This window comes from Rhinopithecus roxellana, chromosome 2, assembly GCF_007565055.1.
Source record: "Rhinopithecus roxellana isolate Shanxi Qingling chromosome 2, ASM756505v1, whole genome shotgun sequence".
Lineage (NCBI taxonomy): Eukaryota > Metazoa > Chordata > Mammalia > Primates > Cercopithecidae > Rhinopithecus > Rhinopithecus roxellana.
The window spans coordinates 56,447,847-56,472,158 of record NC_044550.1 but is presented as its reverse complement, the minus strand read 5'-3'; the positions used below and the strand labels follow the sequence as shown (position 1 = coordinate 56,472,158).

Below are 24,312 nucleotides of genomic sequence, written 5' to 3'. Positions count from 1 at the left end.
TTTGGTAATTCTGAGTTCAATTATTGGTATTTTTTATGTAAACAACACTCCATTTTAAACAAATTTATAGAGCTATAATAATTGATAATCACTGACATAATTGTTACCACCTTGATGACTTAAAAGAGAAAAAAATACACATACTTATAATAAAAGATTTCAGTTAAAAATGAAATTTTCGGCCGGGCGTGGTGGCTCAAGCCTGTAATCCCAGCACTTTGGGAGGCCGAGACGGGCGGATCACGAGGTCAGGAGATCGAGACCATCCTGGCTAACATGGTGAAACCCCGTCTCTACTAAAAATACAAAAAACTAGCCGGGCGACCTGGCGGGCGCCTGTAGTCCCAGCTACTCGGGAGGCTGAGGCAGGAGAATGGCGTAAACCCGGGAGGCGGAGCTTGCAGTGAGCTGAGATCCAGCCACTGCACTCCAGCCTGGGCGACAGAGCGAGACTCCGTCTCAAAAAAAAAAAAAAAAAAAAAAGAAATTTTCACATATTATGAGCAAGAACGTTGTTATTCCTGAATGATAATTTTGTTTATGAGTGTTTTATGATATTTTGAATCATTATCACCACCTCTGTTTATGTTTTAAATATGCAAGTGATAGATCTAAAAGAGTTTTCTTATTCTTGAAAGGCACAACTTTCTTTAAACCAATAGTTTTAAAGAACTTAAAGAATATTAAAGCCAACTTTTAGAGTCTGTGATGCTGTAGCACCACATCAACAGAAAATAATGTACAGTTATTACTACTCCCTTTGACCCTCTTGAATGAAATCTGAGGGTTCAGTGTTATACTAAATTTAGATTTGGTGTAGGTTACGTTGTTTATGTATATTGGACCTAAATTGATTTATTTGTATATTCGATTTGTCTTTATCTTAGTTATTTTTTTCACCTTACAAATGTATTTAATTGAAATTGAATTGAATTGAAACATATATTTAATTAAATTCCATAACACTGTTGCTTATGTTTTTCAACTCAATTCTTTGCCAGTGAATCTTGTATGTTTTTTCTTATTTGGATAAATAAAGGGCTTCAAGTTCTTATTTTCCCTTTTATTCTTATTTTCTTGGAGGTTTTGGTGATATTACTTGCAAAAAATTTTAGTGTCTCAGTATTGATGTTAATTTTGCTGGCAGAAATAGATCTGGCTGCTAGGTTGCCACCTTTCTTCTTGCCAGCTTGCTTGTGATCCCTCCAAATACTTTTTAGAGCATTTTAAGCTCCTGATGTTGTTCTAGGTAGCTGTGATCAAGGCAGCTGCTCTGAGACATTATTCTGTGAAATTTGTAATGATTTGTTGATGGTCTCCTGTCTTATGACTTGTATCTCTTAGAGAGAAGGATGAATATTTTATGTATTTAGGTAGTGCTCTTTTTGTTCTTAACCTCTAGAATTTTGAAAAATCAGTGTAAATCCTCTATCAGAGTTTTCTGTCTTTTTTTTTTTTTTTTTTTTTTTTTTTTAGATAGGGTCTTGCTCTGTTGCCCAGGCTAGAGTACAGTGGCACGGTCTCGACTCACTTTAGCCTCGATATCCCTGGCTCAAGTGATCCTCTCACCTCAGCCTTCTAAGTATCTGGGACTGCTATTGAGGACACTACACTTGGCTACATTTTTAAATTTTTTTTTTTTTTCTTGTAGAGGTGGGGTTTTGCCTTGATGCCCAGGCTAGTCCTGAACTCCTGGGCTCAAGTCATCCAGCCTCCCAAAGTGCTGGGATTACAGGCATGAGCCACTGTGCCTGGCCTCCTTTCATTCTTGTTTCTAGTTTTTTAAATTTTCTATTAGTTTCTCTCATTGTTTCTATTTCATTTATATTTTAAATTAAAAAGCAGGCATAGTTTTATTGGTTAATTTTTTAAATGTTTGATAGTAAAAGTCAGGGAAGTAGTAGACTATGAAACCTAGTTTAAAAGTATAATATTTGGTAAAAATTTTAAGATTTAAATTCTCATCTTGAATCTTGTAATTTGTTAAATATGTAAATAATGAAAATAACCAATAATTATAGTTTTGTGTTTAATTTAATAAAAACACATTTTAAGAACTTTCATAGCCTCCTATAACTTTACTTTTAGACGTGCTGGTGTGACTCTTCTTTTTACCCCTTCCTTGGAAAGCACAGAAAGGGCGATTATCCCACATACTTTTGGGCACGTTGCTTAATCATCCTCTAGGGACAGTCAATGTCTGCTTATTACAGCAGTAACTCAGACTTGTATCCAAATATATGAATAGCTCACATAAAAGACATAGTGCTTCGAGTACTAATACACTGGTCTGTCTTCAAAATTCATCTGCTTAGGTTGCATGTGTTCTTTCTGAGCATTCATTTAGCAGCTCCAGCCTTTGTCTTTACTTCTCTAAATAGCATGATTACCAGTAATGTTGGTGGAATGAGAAGAAGAATGACTAGAAGGGAAGGTGAAGAGAGAAAAGGGAGACAGGGAGAGAGGCCAGAAAAGATTTCATTTAGACCCTGTTTGGCCATTAGCGCTTGTGTTTTAGATCTGGGTTATCCTTTGATAAAAAGACAAAGGTATTTATTGCACATAAGTAAACAGTGTGGCTAGAATATATTCTCATCTGTACCATTGGAAGATAAAATTTGAATTGAGGTAGAGATTATCACTTGGAAATCCTTGAGTGTTACTTAAAGAGCCATATGCTTTCTCTGGCTTCAGTTTTAAAATTATATATATAGGAAGATACTTTATAGAAAAACGCCAATTAAATTTTTTTATTATAATTTTTTTTTTTTCTTTTAAGAGATAAGTTCGTGCCTTGTCACTCAGGCTCAAGTGATCTTCCTACCTTGGCCCCCCAAGTTGGTAGGATTACAGGCGTGAGTCACTGTGTTCTGCTTAATTGCATCTTGTAAACAGTTGTTTGGAAATGATGCTATTTTGGGGGTAGAGTCAGAGATCAACAATGGATTAGTTGAGCAGAGACTTTATCTTTTTTTTTTTTTTTTTGAGGCAGTGTCTTGTTCTGTCACCCAGACTGCAACCTCTTACCTCCTGGGCTCATGTCTTTATCTCTGTTTACTTCAATTCTGGATTGTATTGGTATAGAAGTTTCTCTGATTGATTTAGAATGAAGTATATGCTCTTAAAGATTAGATTATTTAAATTAATGTTTATCATTTTGTGAAAGTTTAATGGCTTATCAAAGAAGATTAGAATTTTCTCTCCTTAATTAGGATAAGCATATGTTTCTTATTTTATTCATATGTTTGGTTTGAAGTACTTACATAGTCAGGTTATTTTTTATTTTTAGTTTTATAGCTTGATTTCAGCTTATCATTAATATACTTCCTTTAATAGATTTTGAATATAGAGGCTTGTTTTGTGCACTTTATATGGGATTTTATAATTAAATGATTTTTCAATGGTTACTTTTTTTTTAGATGGAATCTCAACTCTGTTGCCCAGGCTGGAGTGCGGTGGCAATATCCAAGGCTCACTGTAGCCTTGATCTCCCTGGCTCAGATGATCCTTTCACCTCAGCCTCCCAAATACCTGGGACTACAGGTGCCTGCCACCACACCACAGCTAATTTTTGTATTTTTTGTGGAGTTGGAGTTTTGCCATGCTGCCCAGACTGGTCTTGAACTCCTGCTCAAGTGATCCTCCCACCTTGGACTCCCAGAGTAATGGGATTACAGGCATGAGGCATCACGCTGATCTGTGGCTACTTTTTAAGCTTGTTTTGTTCTGATTTATGTAAAAAAATGGTGCGTTTGAATGGTGCTTTTTCACCCCCTAAAAATGCTAAATTGTACTAGATTTCAGAGCTTTAAATGTTTCGCTATATAGGATTTGCTGTTTGACATTTTGTTTTACCAAGACCAAATGTATATAACGTTTAGCAAAGATGGCTTGGATGTAACGCGCCTGTAGAATATGCTTATGTTTGTGTAGATGTTTCATAGCCTTATACATTTTAAAAAACTACAACAGCTTCTATGTAAGTAGGATCGTTTATTAAATAAACATGATTATAGAAAAAATGGATATGTATTAGGGATAGGTGAAAAAAGGAACTCTCATAACCTTTGAGAAGAGTAAAATAAGAATAAAATGAAAATAGAGTCACTCACTTTATTCAGCAAATATTAATCCATACCGGCCACATGCAGGTCCATATTCTCAGCTCTGGGAATTTAGCAATGGTCAGAATAGACATGCCTGCCCTGATAGGGTTTATTTCAATTGGTAAAGTTAGACAATAAAGAAATTAAAAAGTTGATAGTATGTTCAGCTGATAAGTGATATGAGAAAGTTAAAACAAGGAGAGGGGGAGAGAATAGGTACAATCGGATACAGAGGACATTGCAGTGTTAAATGAGTGGTCAGAGTGGAATCTGAAAGGATGAATTTCTATGAATCACTAAGGAAATGTCACTGACAATGAAGAGACAAAGGCAATTATAAGAAGATAGAAGGTGGTAGATACTGTGCAGCAGAGGAATCTGCTGAATTCCAAGTGGAGAGTCAGGAGAGCCATTTCTCTGTATTTTTGCTTTTCTACATATAACTATCTTCTCTCTCTTTTTATTTGCACATCCTAGAGAATAGATTCTTTCATAGTCCTAAGAAATTATTTTATCTAAAATAATCAGATAAAGGCTTGCAGCCTGGTCCTTTTGCTTCCATTCTAGCCTCTGTAATACCATGAGTTGTTTTAAAATGCTCAACTAGGGATTATCATGTAAAATAAGTTTGGAAAAACAGGTTGATATCAGGATGTAACATTTATATTAAATTACTAAGGTTTTATATTCTCAGGATGAAATAACTTTATGGAGTATTTGCTATCTCCATTTAAACTGTAGTAAAGCGTATGGATACCTTGTGGTCTCCCCGATCAAGGATATTGCCTTCCAGAAAAATTGACTACTACCTGGGCTAAATTTCAATCAAGAAAGATCTAAATTGGCCTTAAATGTGTATGAAGCCCATTAAAATTTTTTTAAAAAATTTAAATTAATTTTTTCAGTCACCAACAAAATCTATTCTTTTTAAGGTTTCAGGTGTATGTATTCTGTGATGTTAGAGCCTTTACATCCCTTATTCAAAGTTGTTACTGAGTGCTTTAACTGAGAAAGGTGCAGAGGGAAAACAATTTAGGGATTTTTGTGATACTTAATTATTGGATGTGCTGGGTGAGAGACAGAGAGAGATAGATGTCACGAGGAGGCAGGTACCTGGAGAGTTAGGCAATAATTCTTCACTATAAGAATAAAGGCTATGTTAATATATGGAGATGATATTTTGAAAAGTGAGGCTTTAGTAGTTCTCATATTACTGTAGAAAATCATTGGAAGCAATTTATCCCCTTCTCTGTAGCTAATTCTAAAGAAATTACTATATTTAGAAGGATTGCCAATTCAGGAACATTATTTCCACATTCTCAATTATTAGAGTGTAGAAAGGTGGTAACTTTCCTTTCCCATCAATGGTCATGTCTAGTAGCGAAAATGACAGTTGCTGCTAATGGGGGTCACAGAAAGCCCAGGAAACAGAGCAGTAATATTGGAAAACTCTTGGTGAAAATGTGTATGTGCTTACCCAAGGTCTAGACTAGTATAATCAGATGTGGCCAATGGGCTGTAATGTAGTTATGGGAGATGGTTGTCATCATTACTGTTATTTATTGAGCCTCTAGTGTGAATCTTTTCTAGTTGGTCACTTGATAGGGCTGTTTGTTTCCTAAGGCTGACACAAGCATTTTTTTCTTCCTTCTTGCACTGTAGGTGTAAATTATACATAGTTTTTTCTTCTTAATAATAAAATATGTGAATCATTTTATGCTCTGCATTTAGACATTTAATCTACAGTAAATGCAACATTTTGAGGCTGCTTATAATAATTAAAACTTCAATTTACCTTTAATTCTTTGTTTGAATAGTTTACACATCTGTTAGATAAAATTACTGTTCCTAAATATTGTATAATTTGCATATTTAGGAAAATAAGCATATAGATGAGAAAAATTGACCCCTTACAATAGCAAAAAAAAAAAAAAAAAATCGTTTAGATATCTTATTAGTTTAATTTTTGAAGTCATTTTAATATTTTCCTTAATGAAAGGACAAATAATATTGTGTGTATATTTAAAACAATGAGAGGTATGTAGTCAGAACTTTCTCAGATGCTTTGATTTTAAAACATTTTGTAAATTGTGAAGGAAAAGATATATATGCTTCCCTTCTTCTCTGAAAGTATTATTAACTAGTTTACATATATCCTAGTCACTTTTTATAATATTCTTTTAAATAAGTAAGGTTAGATGGTAATCATTTTGTATTATGCAGTGAAAATATTTCAAACTTAAATTTATGACACAGTTAAGTCTAAAAGCTCCATGGTTTAAGTCTAAAAGCTCCATGGTTTTGCTGTTAATTGCTTAGATAAATTTAAATGCTTGAGAATATTTGGTTTGAAGTATTTCCACAAACTATCCACTCATCAAATAATGATGGGGTATAGCCTACCTGAACAGTACCTGTTAGATATTATGTTTATTTAAAAAAAAAAAAAAAGCAAAAAACTTTTTTTTACTTTTTTAAAAGATTTTTCCTTTTTCCTTCCCTGCTTTCTTAATCAGTTCTGATTAAGGAAGCTCATCTTCTGAGAGAATAGAGTAATACACATATAATTCTAACAGAATGTTTATAAGATATTCTATAAACAAGTATATGCTGTATCTACAATAATCATTAGGGATAAGATTGACATAAAATAAACTGGGCATTGTGGTTGACTCCTGTAATCCCAGCACTTTGGGAGACTAAGGTGGGAGGATTGCTTGAGCCCAGGAGTTCAAGACCAGCCTCAGCAACATAGCATGATCCTGTATCTCTTTACAAAAAATTAGATAGTATGCACCTGTAGTCCTGGCTACTTGGGAATTTGAGGTGGGAGGATCACTTGAGGCCAGGATTTCCAAGACCAGCCTGGAAAACATAGCAAGATCCCTGTCTCTACAAAAACGATATTAAAAATAAAGGTTGACATAAAGTAAAGGTCTTTGTAGGATAGAATTGCAGAATACTCCTCAGAGGGAAAGAGGAATGAAATGGATATGAAGGAATTAAGGTTTTGGATATAAGGAAAGGACAAAAAAGTAGATTGGGAGTGGTTTATGGCACTCATTTTTTATCATTCATTCAGTATCTATTTATTGATTATAATCCGTGTGCCAGGTACTATTCTGGAATCTGAGGATATAGCTGTGAATAAGTCTGTGCTGTCATAAAGGAGAGAACAAATAATAAACAAGTAATCAAAATAAGACAATTTAGATAGTAATAAATGCTTAGAAGAAAACAAAGCAGAGTAATGTTATGAGAATAAACATACTGGCTTTTAGGGAGTATGGAGTGTTTAGAAAAATCTTGTGAAGGGGAAACAGTTTGAATGAAGAGAATTAACTAACCCTTTTGAGATGTATGTCACAACATTTTAAGGTGAGGAAACAGCAAGAGCAGAGGCCTTAAGGAGTGAATAGTATTTGTGTATTATTTAAACAAATTGAAGGCCAGAGTGACTGGAACAAAATCAGCAAGAAAGAGAGTAAGGCTTGGGAGTGTCAAGAGAGCTATTCAATATTCAGCTCATATAAGGCCCTGTAAGCTCTGCTAAGAAATTTGGATTAAACCATGTTCAGTAAGAGCAGAGTTTTTAATAGAGAAGTGGCATGATATAACTTACAGGGGTTTTTTTGTTTTTTGTTTTTTTTGCTTATTTGTTGGTTTTGTTTTTGAGACAGGCAGGGTCTCTCTGTTATATAGGCTGGAGTGCAGTGGCTTATGGCAGCTACATACTCCTGGCTAATGTGATCCTCCCACCTCAGCCTCCTAAGTAGTTGAGACCACAGGCACGTACCACCATGCCCAGCTATTTTTTTTGTTTTGGGTAGAGATGGGGTCTTGCTATGTTGTCCAGGCTGGTCTTCAGCTCCTGGGCTCAAGCAGCCCTTCTGCCTTGGCCTCCCAAAGTGCAGGAATGATAGGCATGAGCCACTGGAGTTGTCTTTTCACTCTGTTGGTTTTGTCCTTTGATGCACAGAAGGTTGTTATTGTTGTTGTTTTTTCCTTTTTCCTTTATCTTTTTAAAAATAGACATGGAGTCTAAATTCCTGAGCTCAAGCGATCTTCCTGCTTTAGCCTCCCAAAGTGTTCGGATTACAGGTGTGAGCCAGTTTACCTGGCCCAGAAATTTTGATGTAGTCCAGTTTATCTATTTTTTATTCTGTTATTACCTGTGCTTTTGGTATTACATCCTAGAAATCATTGCCAAATTCAGGGTCATGAAGCTTTTCCTTATGTTTTCTTTTAGGAGTTTTATTGTTATAATTCTTACATTTAGGTCTTTGATTCATTTTGAGACAATTTTGTATATGATATAAGTGCCTTAGACTCTGTATGCTGCCTTAAAAAATACCTGAGACTGGGTAATTTATAAATAATAGCAATTTATTTCTCACAGTTTTAGAGGCTTGGAAGTCCAAGATTAAGACACTGGCAGGTTTTAGTGTATGATGAGGGCTGGGTCTCTGCTTCTAAGATGGCACTTTGTCTTCACGTGGTAGAAGCCGAAAGGGCAGAAGAGGCTTAAGCATTGTGTGATGACTGTTCTTTAAAGGCCTTAATTCCATTCACTAGGGAGGAGCCCTCATGACCTAATGACCTCAGAAAGGCCTCATCTCTTAATACCATTGCATTGGAGATTAGGTTTCTGCAAGAATTTTGGAGGGGATACAGATACTCAAACCATAGCAGCAAGTATCCAATTTCATTTTCTTTTTTTTTTTTGGTGTGAGATGGAATCTTGCTCTGTCGCCCAGGCTGGAGTGCAGTGGTGCCATCTTGGCTCACTGCAACCTTTACCTCCCAGGTTCAAGCGATTCTCCTACCTCAGCCTCCTGACTAGCTGGGATTATAGGTGACCACCACCATGCCCAGCTAATTTTTGTATTTTTAGTAGAGACAGGGTTTCACCATGTTGGCCAGGCTGGTCTCGAACTCCTGACCTTGTGATCTGCCTGCCTCGGCCTCCCAAAGTGTTGGGATTACAGGTGTGAGCCACTGCGCCTGGCTCAATTTCATTCTTTTGTATGTTGATATCCAGCTTTCCCAATATCATGACTTACATTCTTAGAAGTATGAATTGTGATAGGATCAGTATACAGGGCAAGAATGAGAGCAGAGAAATCAGTGAAGATATTACTGAAGTATTCTATAAAAGAGGGAGTGGTGACTTAGAATGATGTGGTAGCAATGATGATGGAGAGAAGTAAACATATATGTGATGTATTTAATAGTTAAGGCAGTAGAACTTGCTTTTATGAATGGGATTTGGAGGTGAGAAAATGACAAAATCCAAGATTATTTCTTGAGGTTGAGTGGACTTTGGTGCTATTTATTGTGGTGGAACAAACTGAGGTAGTGATGGGGAAGAGGTATTATTGGCAGTGAGTAGGTAGAATCAAGAGCTCTGCTTTGGAAATGTTGGATTTGAAATGCCCTATTGGGTATCCAAGTTAAGATTCTAGTTGGACAGTTGGCTCTGTGAGTCTGAAATATAGGAGACTAAGGATAGTGTTAGAGATATAAACACAGGTACTATGTAGGTGGGATTAAAAGTCATAGAACTGGATGAAATAATTTAGAGGGAGGAAAGAACACACAGCTGAGCTCTTGGACATTACAAGATTTATAGGTAGTGCAGCGGAGGATGTAGCAAAGGGGACAGTGAAGAAACAGCCGCTAGATAGGAGGAGAACCAAGAAAGTGCTATATATTATTGCAGAAGTTAAGAGAAGAAAATGTTTTAAGAACCTTAAGAACCTTTTCACAGTTATCTTGCTATTTGTATATAGTCCTATAACTTTCCATATGAGATTGTGAACTCTTTGTGGACAGTGTTATGCATGTTTGTATTCCTTACAGTTAGCAGCTTAAAAGTGACTGGCAGAAGTGGATAGTCAAAGAGTTTCTTTTCCTTATAGGTACTGCTGGATCCCCAGCAATGATCAGGCACTGTTCTATGCTTTGGTTATGTAAAGAAAAATTATAAATGGTTGGTGCGTTGTCAAATGCAAGACAGATTTGTAAATACATAATTGAAAATGTGTTATACAGAAAGTTTCAAAGTAATAAGTACTAAAGAAGAGGCTTATGCACTTTGGTAGGGGATTACTTCTATGGAGAGAAAGCAGGTGTGGGATCAGGAAAGGTTTTGTAGTGAACCTTTACTTTGGTTTAGCTTTGAAGGTAGGTTAGATGGAATATGAAGTGAAGTCATTCCTGGGACAGTAGGAACAGTGGCAAAGGAGTGTACAGTAACAGGGTGTAATGTTTGGGAAAGTAGTTCCTGGCCTGGAGTTCTTAGAGTATAAAATTTTAATAACAATGAGACTGATTTATAAGCCATGCAAAGTAGTTTCTTTTGTAGATCATGGGAAGCTGGCTGATGACTGATACCTTGTTAATGATACAGTGATGATCAGATCTTCATTTTAGAAAGATGACCCCCGTGAAGAATGGGCAAGAATAGTAAGACTCATGGAAAGAAGTTGGATTGGAGGCTATTATAATAACCAAAGACGTGATCCTGAGTGCCAGTGAGTTTCCAGTGAAGGGCACTGGAAAATGTTACAAAGATAAACAACTTTTGGCCAGGCGTAGTGGCTCACACCTATAATTCCAGCACTTTGGGAGGCTGAGGCGGGCGAATCACGAGGTCTGGAGATCTAGACCGTCCTGGCTACATCTAGATGGTGAAACCCCATCTCTACTGCAAATACAAAAAATTAGCCGGGTGTGGTGGTGGGCTCCTGTAATCCCAGTTACTCGGAGGCTGAGGCAGGAGAATCGCTTGAACAGGGAGGCGGAGGTTGCAGTGAGCTGAGATCATGCCACTGCCCTCCAGCCTGGGCGACGGAGCGAGACTGTCTCACCAAAAGAAAAAAAAAAAAAGAGAAAAATAACTTTTAAAGTTATTGCAGAGGTAGAATGGGCAGTACTTAGTCTATTAGATCTGTAGGATGCTGAAGAAGGAAGATCTGACTGGTATTTCTAGCTTCAGTAACTGGATAAATAATGGATATCTTAATGGGGCAGAGAATGAAAGAATGAATGATCTCTGGATAAGGAACTATTTTGATAAATTACGGTACACTCCATCCACATGAGTCACTTGAAGCTGTTCTGATTACATAATGGTATATGGTTAAGTAAAATATACAAGCAGTATAGTATGACTTATTAAATATTTAAAAATATTTTTACAAAACACACGAACATGTACATTTGTATATATATGCACATAAATACCGTATGTGTTTCATATATACGAACATAAATACTGTGTTTCTATAAGTTTAGATACATGTAAGGACAGGAACATAAACTACTGATGGTGGTGATGTATTCCGAAAAGTGAACAGGAAAGAGGGTTGGGAGCTTTCACTTGTTGCTTCATTATTAAAGTGTTGCATGGTTTTTAAATGCTACATAACCAGAAAAATGAATGAAACATCAAGACAGAAAATTATCCATCTACCTATCTGAGTGTATATGTCAGTAAATGGACATCTTGAAAACTAAATAATAGAAAGGGATGTTTTGGTTCTCTTGAAAATAGAACATACAAGATTTTTTCTTGGCCGGTCGTGGTGGCTCACTCCTGCAATCCCAGCACTTTGGTAGGCCAAGGCGGGTAGATCATGAGGTCTGGAGATCGAGAACATCCTGGCCAACAAAGTGAAATCCCGTCTCTACTAAAAATCCAAAAATTACCTGGGCGTGGTGGCACATGCCTGTAATCCCAGTTACTCAGGAGGTTGAGGCAGGAGAATCGCTTGAACCAGGGAGCCAGAGGTTGCAGTGAGATGAGATTGCGCCACTGCACTCTAGCCTGGTGACAGAGTGAGACTCCATCTCAAGGAAGAAAAAAGATTTTTTTCTCTTGATAACTTTGTTCACACTGTTATCTGAAGTATCTTTCTCTCTTTATTGCTTTTGCCATTTATTTAAGGCTCACCTTTGTGCTCTAATTTTCTATTGGAGCTTTTTTTCATCTTTAGTAGATTATTGTGATCTTTGCTTCTGTAGACATATGATAGCAAATGTATTTTTATGTTCTAATTTTATTTGTGTTGCTTATTTTATAACAAATTCCCACGAATTTTGCAGCTTGAAGCAATTTTATGTTTACTATCCTACAGTTTCTATGGGTCAGCAGTCTAGACTCACCTGGATCTTCTGCTTAGGGTTTTACAAGTCTACAATAAAGGTGTTGGTCAAACTGCATTTCTTTCTGGAGCTTGGGGTCATAAATTTCTTGGCAGAATTCAGTTCCGTGCTGTTGTGGGACTGAGTTTCCCATTTTCTTGTTTACTGTCACTGCGAGGATGCTCTCAGATCCTACAGGCTGTCCATACTTCCCTGTCTCATGGCCTTGTCACACATTACTTCTTCTTCAAGGGTGGCAGGAGAATCTCTGCAGTGTGCTAGGGCAGAGCTTTATTACATAAGTACCAGAGTGATTATCCCATCACCATTGGCATGTAAAGTAACCTAATTAAGGAATGATTATCCCATTATCTTTACCATATTCTGTTTGCTAGAAGGAAGTGCCAGATTTTGCCCAGGTTGAACTCAAGGGGTTGGGATCATATAAAGCCACGACTCACTGGAGGTCACATTAGGGTATGTCCACCATAGCACTTATATTAGTGTGAATTTCAAGCTGGAAAGGACTCCAGTGTATTCTCTTTTTTCCCCCAACTAAAATATAATGAAAGGTCATCTTTGCTGCTTAGCCTAGTCTATAATGTAATAGGTGTTGAACAGATGTTTGACAGTGTTTTTAAAAGGCAGAGGCACAAAAATGTTAAAAGATCAGAATTAGCACTCAAAAGATTTATTGTTATTATGTGTATGAAATAATGAAACATTTATTTTTAGGGCATTGGCTATGAAACAGCATAAATTAAAGCTGAGAATATTATAAAGGAAATATTGACAAGATTTGTTGATTGATTAGGGGCCTGGAGGATGGTGGTAGAGAAGAGGGAAGAGACTAGAGTAACTTTGAGGTTACTTGTTTGGGGACTAGTAGGATAGTGTGCCATTGACTAATCAATTTCATTAATGTTTGAAAGTACAAGGCAATATATTGATGTTGAATTCACAATGTGGTTTTAGGTCTCTAGAGGGAAACTAAGAACCCAAACCAGTATTTCACATCTGTACTCTGAAAGCCCTTGCTTTCTCTATCTGTAGAATCAGAGGAAGTTATTCATTAGTGGGTTTTAAAATTACACTAGGGATTGTTTTTGTCTGTAATGCCTAAATGAGTACTGTTTAATAGCATTTGAAAAGAAATACCCTGATGATGTCACCCCAAAATCACAGATAAGGTATTGCACTAACTTCTAAAGTAGCTGGAAGACAGTTTGGGGATAGAAGAGAGAGTCTGACATAGCTGGAGTCAAATTATGATAGTGTATGTCAGCCTAATAGAGATCGAAACAAAGTGATAGAATGGCAGAAAGCTTTTTTATTTTCTTTAAGGATTTTCTGTTTTCCTTTCTTTTGATTGTTGATTGTTGTAAAACTTCAAAGAACAGAGAAATATAAGGAGGAGGACTTAAGCCTCACCCGCTAGCCCAGACATGTGCATGCTTTTTCTATAAAAGGCCAGATAGTTCTTTAGGCCTTGCAGTACACATGGTCTTTTTCACAACTGGTCAACTCAGTGTAGTATGGTGATTTGAAAACAGCCATGGATAACACTTAAACAAATGGGCCTAGTTGTGCTCCTATAGAATGTACTAACCAAAAACTGTTGGCAGGTTAGATTTGATACACAGGCCTTAATTTGCTGACCCCTGTGCTAGATTATTGGCAATTAAAAGAAAGTGTATTTTCTGTTATATGTTCCCCAAGCTTATATTGTTCATAATATTCCTCAGGTTTATTTTTCCTCTTAACATATATTGTGGACATCATTGTGTCAATTTGGAACAATCTACTTTTATTGTATGATTGTATATTTTGATTATTTAAGATTCTCACTTTCATAAATAGTGTTGTAGTGAAATTCATTGATTCTCAAGGAATATTTTCCACATGTTTTTCTGCACTGTGGGAACATGTTCATATAGCACATTATTAAGAGTGCTGGCCGGGTGCAGTGGGTCACGCCTGTAATTCCAGCACCCTGGACGGCCAAGGCAGGTGGATCACTTTAGGTCAGAAATTCAAGACCAGCCTGGCCAACATGGTGAAACCCTATCTCTACTAAAAATACAAAAATTAGCCAGGGGTGGTGGCTCATGTACCTGTAATCCCAGATACTTGGGAGGCTGAGACATGAGAATCATATGTACCCAGGAAGCGGAGGTTGCAGTGAGCTGAGATCCTGTCGCTGCACTCTAACCTGGGCAACAGAGTGAGACTCTGTCTCCAAAAAAAAAAAAAATATAATCATTGCTGTGGATCCAAGTTTCTGTTTGTTTGTTTGTTTTTGAGACAGAGGCTTACTTTGTCGCCCTGGCTGGAGTGCAGTGATGCCATCACAGTTCACTGCAGCCTCCACCTCCTGGGCTCAGGTGATTCTCCTGCCTTGGCCTCTTGAGTAGCTGAGACTACAGGTATGCACCACCATGCCCAGCTAATTTTTTTTCAATTTAATTTTTTATTTTTTTTGTAGAGAAGAGGTCTCTTTATTTTACCCAGGCTGGTCTCAAGCTTCTGGGCTCAAGCAGCCTTAATTCTAAGTGCTGGGATTATAGGCATGAGCCACACTGTTCCTGGCCTTATTTATATTTTAAATAAAAACATTGCTACAAAGTGAGGCAAGTGCCCTGTGGAATGCGAGTAAGTTCATGTCATTGTTGATGACTGCTGGGTGTAACTTTTGTAGGCGGGCATTTTCTAGTGGCACTTTTTAGCCACTTTTGTTATATAAATTAAAAAAATAATCCTTGAGGCCATGTATGTTCATGCCCATAATTTCAGCACTTTGGGAGGCTAAGGCAGTAGGATCCCTTGAGCTCAGGAGTTTGAGACCAATGTAGGCAACATAGTGAGACCCTGTCTCTATAACACCAAAATAACTTGCAGGATACGATGGCACATGTAAGTAGTCCCAGATACTCAGCAGACTGAGGTAGGCAGATCACTTGAGCTTGGGAGGTTGAGGTTTCTGTGAGCTGTAATTGCACCACTACACTCCAGCCTGGGTGACAGAGCGAGACCCTGTCCCTAAAAATAAAAATAAAAATAATAATAATAATTCTATCCCTGCACACTCTGTCTTCCCAACTCCTATTAAAGAAGGAAATTTAGAAGACCTATACATAACAGACATGTTCCAGATTACATAAAGTGAATCATTCTGTTGATATGTTTATAAGTAAATGATGTTATAAAAGCATTAATCAGAATGGGTCACTTGTTTGTACATCCAAGACATTTTATTAAAAGATTTAGAACTCTGTAGGCATTATCAGTGTTCCATATGAGTCCTTTTATGTAGAGGTAGCACTGAAAGTAGCCATTTATTAATCTCTTAACTTGTAATACCATAGTTTTATTTTAAAAATTTTTATCTTTATATAAGGCAATTCATACATTTTATATTTTTTGTGTATTTTTGCTCAATATTGTTAGTGAAATTCATATTGTTATGCATAATACTAATTCTTTTTGTTCCTACTTAGGATTTTAGTTTATGAAAGTCCAACATTTTAAAAATTAGCCTTATTTTTAATGGACACTTGGGTAGTTGCTAATGTTTGGTTATTGTAAATAATTGCCATGAACATTTTAATTAATGTATTTTGTGATTATAAGAGTCCATGTTACTTCACATCTTTGATATAACTTGGTAATGCCAGCCTTTTAAACATATATAGCCATTCTGGTGGAGTATAGTGTATCTTATAGTTTTAATTTTTATTTCCTTGATTACTAGTATTGCCGAACAACTTTTCATAATCTTATTCACCATTTGGAAATTTTCTTTTGTGAAGTGCTTGTGTTCTTTTCCCATTTTAAAAATTGTGATCATTTTCTTTTATTTGTAAAAGGCTTTTTAATATTTTTAAGATATCAGTTTCTCGTTGGTTGTAATTATTCCAAATATATTCTCCCTCTCTGAAGTTTGGTTTTTAATTCTCTTAGGGGTGGCTTTCATAAACACAAGTCTTTAAATTTTGATGTAGTTCATTTTGTCACTATTTTTCTTATGTTTTGTGTATTTTTTGTTTGGTGCAGTAAGTCTTTACATTGACCCAGCCAGGAAGATGCTTTCTTATGTAATCTTCTAGAAACTTTTTAAACTTCCTGAAATCTTTAGGTCTTCTCTAGGATTCATTTGGAATTGGTTTGTTTGTATGGTTTGAGGTAGAAGTCAAGGTTAATTTGTCCATATGAGCATCAGTTGATCTAAGACAAGTTTTTGGAAAAGACCATCTTACTTTTTAAGTCTTTTAATACCATTATCATGATTATCATCTCTGTTCTCCTCTTCAAGAATGTCTCACGTATTCTTGTTTGTTTACATTTTCTATGGCTTTTAGAATTAAATTTGAACTCATCAGATTATGCAGAAAGACCTACTAGGATTTTGATTGGACTGTATCTATAAGTAGCTTTGTGGAGAATTGATATCTTTATAATACAGGCCTTTCCCTTTCATGAACATAGTATACTTTTTTCTTTAAGTTTTTTTTTAACTTCTTTTACCATTCTTTCTGTTTGACATGCAGAATTCTTTTGTTTCCTTTTCCTGCATATTTTGATGGTTTTGAATGCTTTTCAAAATAGTATTTAAAAATCATTTTTACTTTGTTAGTAACCTGTAAATAGAATCTAGTTGATTTTTGTGTATTTGCCTTAAACCCAATGACCTTTTAAATTCAATTATTAATTTTAATTGTTTACATATTTCTTTTGGATTTTTTCAGTATTTCAAATAACTTTTAACTTTATCTTCTAAAGTGTATTTTTATTTTCTATTTAATTTCTGTTCTTATCCTTATTTTACTTTCAGTGTTCACTGGCTGTTCTTTTTCTGATTTCTTCAGTTCAATACTTGCATAATTTATTTTGACAATTTTTTTCTTTTTTAGTGTTTTTATTCAGTATATCAGTTTCCCTCTAAGCATTGGTTTAAGGTTTCTCTAAATCCACAGATTTTGGCACATTGTTTTTACTACGTTTTACTGCAAACATTTCCTAATTTCCATTATGATATATTCTTTTATGTGTGAGTTTTTTTCAGAGGTGCATTCTTTAATTTTTAGACACGGAATGATATTACTTAGTTACTGCTGTGTTAATAATATTATCACAACTTAGCCTTAAAGAAACATACATTTATTATCTCAATTTTTTTTGGTCAGGAATCTAGGCATGGTTTAGCTGGGCCTCTCCTTCAGGTTCACTTACAAGGCTACAGTTAAGGTGTTGGCCAGAGTTGCAGTCTTATTCGAGGTTTGACTGGGAAAGGATCTGCTTCCATGATCATGTGACTGTTGGCAGAATTCAGTTCATTTTGAGTCGTTAGACTGAGAATCTGAATTCCTTGTGGGCTGTTGTCTGGGGCTCTACTCAGCTCCTTGCTGTGGAGGCCTCTACACAGGGCAGCTCATAACATGGCAGATTTCTTTAGCTTAGCCATTAAGGGAGAGTGTCAATAGAGTCTGCTAGCAAGATGCAAGTTACCATCTTGTTTAATGTAATTATTGAAGTGTTATTCCTTCATTGTTGCCGTATTTTCTTGCTTAGAGGCAAGCCCCATCTCCTTCCTACACTGTAAAGGAGAAGATTACATAATGCTGTGGATAACAGGAGGTTAGGAAAATCTGTGGTCAGCTTAGAGCTTCTTGCAGAGTGATCTGTATCCTGTTATTTCTAGTTTAATTGAAATGTATCAAAGAACATATTCGGTATGATTTCATCATTTGAAATTCACTATAAATTGCTTTATGACCCCACATTTTGCCTATTTTTTGTATATATTCCATGTTTACCTGAAAATAATATTTATTATTCACTTACTGGGTATAATGTTCTCGATATGTCAGTCAGGTCAGGTTAAAAAATATTCTATAACTTTTTATATTCTGTATCTGATAGTAGGGCATATTCTTAGGAGCATACAAATTTAGAATCTCAAAATACTAAATTTCTGTATCTGTAGTTCATTTATCCTCTTATTAATTTAACAGGCTTATCTTGTTATTTCTGCTTGCTTCTCATACTAATAGAAGTTTATTACCTTTCTTTTAGCTTTTAAAAATTGTTCGTTTTCTGAAACTATAGTTTTCAATTTTTGTTCAACCTTATATTGAAATCGTGTCACTTACAAGCATCATATACTTAAAAAAATTGATTTGACAATAATTTTACTACTAAATGTTTACTTTCTATGTATTTCTGATATGTTTAGGTTAAAATTTATCATCTTATTATTTATGTCCTTTATATTTGCTCCATATCTTGTGTTTCTTTTTTTTTTTTTCCTTCTTTTGAGCTAAGTATTTGTTTCTTAATTTTTTCCCCGTTAACTTGATGGTTATATATTATTTTAAATACCTTTAGTGGTTACCCAGAGATTGTAGTATGAATATTATAATTAACATCTTACATAAACTGATTCTTTTGCCAATCTATGTACGATACAAGAAACTTATAACAGTAATTCATTTGGTTTCTCTTGCCTTGTATGCTGTGGTTATATATTTTAGATTGTAGTATTTTTTAATTCTAGAAGTTACATAATTATTGCAAATATTCAGTATCTTTTAGATTTACCCACATTTGTCATTTTCATTGCTCCGATTGTTTTCCTTGACTTGTATCAATCTTACATTATTTTTCATCCTTGTGAAGAATGTTGGTTGGCTGGTGACAAATTCTCACTATTTTATTTGTCATGGAATGTTCTTATTTTGCTTTTGGTGATGAAGAAAAGTTTTCCTTTAACCTCTTAGGTTTGTTGTTTGGGGACCTGTGAATTAAACAGACAAACACAGATTAGCAAGAAAAAAGATCTATTTTTAGTCATAAATAAGTATGTCAGAATTCGGCTGGCTGCTTTGGCTCACGCCTGTAATCCCAGCACTTTGGGAGGCCAAGGCGGGTGGATCACCTGAGGACAGGAGTTCAAGACCACCCTGGCTAATATGGTGAAACCTCGTCTCTACTAGAAATACAAAAATTAGCCGGGCATGATGACGGGTGCCTGTAATCTCAGCTACTTGGGAGGCTGAGGCGGGAGAATCGCTTGAACCCAGGAGGCGGAGGTTGCAGTGAGCCGAGATCGTGCCATTATACTCCAGCCTGGGCGACAGAGCAAAACTTCGTCTCAAAAAAAAAAAAAAGAATTCACAGAAAAATGTGACTCAACGAGGGGGTTAGAATTTGGGGTTATATACATACCATTTTAATAGGGTAAAAGTGAGGTCATGAAGGACACATTTGGGGAAGCTAATGATTTTGCAAACAGTAAGTGGGCCCTTAGGAGAATAGTTAAGTGATATTACAGTTTTGTAACAATGTCTATTTAGATAATTTCTTATCCTGGTACTAACTTCTCATCTTTACTGATAATAGTCAATCTTCCTTGGTTGCAAAACTCCCTGGGAAGGGATTGATGAAAGCTAAATTCTTTTGGGAGCTTCTCCGTTTAGGCAGATAAAGGAAGTTCAGAAAAAGACTCTTTTATCCGACAGTGGTATATTCTGGACCCTTTAAATTTCATTATTGAAGGATACTTTTTGAGGATAGAATTCTTTTCTTTCTTTCCTTTTTTTTTTGTTGAGTCGGAGTCTCGCTCTGTCGCCCAGGCTGGAGTGTGATGACGCGATCTCGGCTCACTGCAAGCTTCGCCACCCAAGTTCAAGCCATTCTTCCACCTCAGCCTCCCTAGTATCTGGGATGGGATTAGAGGCACCTGTCATCATGCCTGGCTAATTTTTGTATTTTTAGTAGAGACAGAGTTTCACTATGTTAGCCAGGCTGATCTTGAAGAGGAAAGAATTCTTAGGTGGTTGGTTGGTTTGTTTTTGAGACAGGATCTCTCTCTGTTGCTCAGGCTGGAGTGCTGTGGTGGGATCATAGCTCGCTATAACTTGAAACTCATTGACTCAAGTGATCCTTCTGCCTCAGGCCCCTGAGTACCTGGGACCATAGGCATGTACCACCATGCCGAGCTAATTAAAAAAAAACTTTTTTGGTAGAGATGGAATGTCACTACATTGCCAAGGCTGGTCTTGAACTACTGGCCTCATGTGATCCCCTTGCCTGGGCCTCCCAAAGTGCTGGGATTACAGGTGTGAGCCACTGGCCTGGCCTTTTACGTAGTATTTTTGTTTAGTATTTTAAATAGATCATTGCATTCTTATCTGGCTTCCATTAGGCTTATTGTTGTTCTTTTGAAGGCCTCTCCCCCGTCTGCTATTAAGAATTTTTTTCTTTGATAGTTTTACTATTACTGCCTAAGCGGGGTATCCTTAAAAACCCTGCTTGGGTTTTGTAGCACTCCATCAACATATCGCTCAGTGTTTTTTCCCAATTTTGAAAAATCTTGGCCATTATCTCTTCAAATATTGCTTTTTTCTAATTATGTGTCTACTCTTTCTTATACTATAGATACACTTATATTAGATCCTTTTACCATGTCCTGTATGTCTGTTATTTATTTTGTTCAATTTTCATTAAGTTTTCTTACTGTGTTTCAGTCTAGTTGTCACTGATCTATCTTTCAGTTAATTTTTCCTTTTTTGGCTGAGCTTAATAACCCAGCAAATCTATTTTTATGTTTATTTATTTTTTCAGTACTTTTACAGTTTTCATTCTTTACTGGAATTCTCTATTACACAATGAGTTTTAAACATATTAACTACATTCATTTCAATGTCCAGATATGAGCCAGTTTCTATTTAGTTTTCATTTGTATGTTATTGTCTCTTGTGCCTGTTAATTAGTGACTGAATGCTGAAAATTGTATTTTAAAATTGCAAGGGTAAATTTAAGCCTCTATGATATTATCTTCCTTTAGAAAGGACTTCCTTTTGGTTTCTGATTAGCAGTTAGACTAATAGCTGATTGTATTAATTTAGGGTCTGAGCTGACTCAAGGGCTGGGTTTTTTTTTTTTTAAAGTTCTTGTGAGAGTTTGGCCTGTTTTGACTTCTCCTAGTATGTAGCCCTTCTGAGGTCCTCTGAAAACCTGGGGTTTTACCATGGCCCTCCTGCATTGGTATTTCTGATTTTTTCTCCCCACCCTGAAAGCTTTGCTTAGCTTTTTGGCTGCCAGTTAACCTAAATACCAATCACCAGATGTTCTCTGAAGGTCTGTTTCAGTGTTTTGAGGCCTGATCTATTTCTTGCTTTCTGGGGTATGCCTGATACCTGTTGTAACTCTTGGGTAGTCTACCAGGCAGGACTCCTCCACGTTGACAGACTGCGAACCTCATTTTTTTTCTATTAATCTTTGTGAGACTAGTGACAGGTCTGTGTAGCTCCTCTGTTCTCACTTGGGAATAGCAAATGCTTTAATGTAAAAAGTCAAACTGATTATCTTTTGTGTGCTTTCTTCTCTGTGATCTTCCCTGGTTGATTTTGGCTGCCTTGGTAACTTTCCAATGCATTTTAAAAGGTTAAAACACAACTTTAATCTAGTATTTTTAGTTGCTTTTGTTACGTGTCTAGTCTGATAGAAGCCAATCTGCTATTGCCAGAAGGGTAACCTTTTGCTGTTGTTATATTCCTCAATTATTTAGTGTGAAATAATGGTACCTCATTGTGTATGATGTCAAAAGAAGAAAGTAAGGATTCCTTCCTCTCCACAGTAAGCAGTGAATAATCGTTTATGTTGTGTGTGAATACATATATTTATTTGATAACATTCATTTTTTACAGATTGCTTAGCCAGACAATGAAAGATCATCTAGTAAGAGTAGCAAATGAAGCTGAATTTATCCTGAGCAGGCAGAGAGCAGAAGATATTCACAGACATGCGGAATTTGAGGTAGGTTACACATGTGGTTGGTGTGTGGAAATTACCGTTTTTTAATGATAATCATGGCAAATTGTCCCGGTAAAATGGCAGGTCCAAAGAAACATAGTATATGTCATCAAAAAATTAAAATCTAGGTTTATGGGAGAGTCATGGGGGTTCTGGGAGATAGTACATGTCTATTTAGCCTCTGGTCTCAATTGCAGTTGAACTACCAGAGAAGCTTGATCAGAGAAGCTTCTTGTTTGGCTGATATAATGTTAATAATGAGAGGTGAGTCTTGACTCTGATGGTTTTCCTATAAAGAAAACTGGTGAAGGAGTTCTCCCTTTCTGGGCAAAACAGAGCTAGTTAGCCAGAAATGAAAATCTCTATGGCAAAGGTAAGATCATCCAGGTTTCTCGAGAGGAGCTGAACACACAGGTGTGAGATTTCTCTGTCTTTAGGGTTTGGAGCATAATATTATTTGTAGCTGAGGAAATGAGGGAGCATACACCTCTCTCCTTGGATTATCATAGGAGAGGACTAAGTGATAAACCCATCCCGGGACCATTGCTTATCTCAGTAGTTGTGCCTGAACATGTATAAGAAATATAAATTTCTACAGGAAATTAATGGTTTTGTAGCTATAAAAATGACCCATATTCACCGAAGGTAAACTAGAAAATTTGACAAGTAGTACATTTGCTATAGAATTGGAAAAATATTTAAAAGCACTGTATGGCTTCTAACATGTCAATAACAGATAAACTCATATGTTGCTGACATTTTTCTGGTACATTAGAAAAGATGAAAAATCTTCCAAGTGAATTTTACACAACCAGCAAATCTGAAAATTATTCTAGAAAAATAAAACTCTAGAAGACCAATTTCGCTTAAGAATATAAGTACAGGCTGGGCGCGGTGGCTCAAGCCTGTAATCCCAGCACTTTGGGAGGCCGAGGCAGGCGGATCACGAGGTCAGGAGATCGAGACCATCCTGGCTAACACGGTGAAACCCCGTCTCTACTAAAAAAATACAAAAAACTAGCCGGGCGAGGTGGCGGGCGCCTGTAGTCCCAGCTACTCGGGAGGCTGAGGCAGGAGAATGGCGTAAACCCGGGAGGCGGAGTTTGCAGTGAGCTGAGATCTGGCCACTGCACTCCAGCCTGGGTGACAGAGTGAGACTCCTTCTCAAAAAAAAAAAAAAAAAAAAAATATAAGTACAATATTTAAACTATAGCTTTAAATAACATAATTCATCAATATAAAGAATGAATTATATAGTATGATGACTGAAAACTTTTACTGGAATTATAAAATGTTTATTTTGGATATCTACTGCAAAAAAATTACATCAACAAATTAAAAATAGAAAACACATGAAGATATCAGTAAAGGTAGAAAAAAGCATATGATGATTTTTAGCTGCCAGCCCTATTAAAACTCAGAGAAAAAGATTTATATAAGAAAACAATACAAATATGGTAAAGACTATTAAATATTTTAAATGATTAAAGTCATCTCTTTTAAAATCAGGAAAAATGAGTGATACCTACTATCAGTGTTGTTAACATATTTTTTGATGTTCTTGCAAGTGTAAGATATAGCTAATGTAAATGCTATTAAAGAAAAAAATAAGATTAGTTTCAAATTTCTAATGCTATGGTCTAGGAAAATCTAATTCTTGTGTCCTGAGGTGTACCTGGATCTTAAACATTTTTCTACCAGAGTTAATAAAAGAATTTGGTGAGATTATTAGATATGAGAGAGTTATGCAAAAAATTAATAGCTTTTCTTTGAAAGTCAGTAACCAGCTAAGAATGGACATCAGAAATACAGTGTGTTCGTAGATATGACAAAAACAATGCTTTGGGCCAAATTCTGCAAGAAAAGTACACATGCTCTTTGGAATGAAGCTACAACATTTTATCGAAACAAATAAGATAAAATATAAACTATCACTCATGTCTGTGTGAAGAGACCACCAAACAGGCTTTGTGTGAGCAACAAGGCTGTTTATTTCAGCTGGGTGCAGACGGACTGAGTCCGAAAAGAGAGACAGGGAAGGGAGATAGGGGTGGGGCCGTTTTATAGGATTTGGGTAGGTAAAGGAAAATTACAGTCAAAGGGGAGTTGTTCCCTGGCGGGCAGGAGTGGGGGTTGTGAGGTGCTCAGTGGGGGAGCTGTTTTGAGCCAGAATGAGCCAGGAAAAGGAATTTCACAAGGTAATGTCATCACTTAAGGCGAGGACCGGCCATTTTCACTTCTTTTG

At 36.2% G+C, this 24,312-nt stretch overlaps 1 protein-coding gene across 4 annotated transcripts in view; it reads left to right on the top strand.

The window, feature by feature from the left end:
- The window catches only part of LRBA (LPS responsive beige-like anchor protein), a 779,214-nt gene that overhangs the window by 264,702 nt on the left and 490,200 nt on the right, over positions 1–24,312 (top strand). For all 4 annotated transcript variants that reach the window (XM_030916318.1, XM_010372523.2, XM_030916327.1 and 1 more), the window contains one exon: positions 21,962–22,070. In XM_030916318.1, coding sequence (XP_030772178.1) covers positions 21,962–22,070 — 109 coding nt within the window. The remainder of the gene's footprint in view (positions 1–21,961; positions 22,071–24,312) is intronic.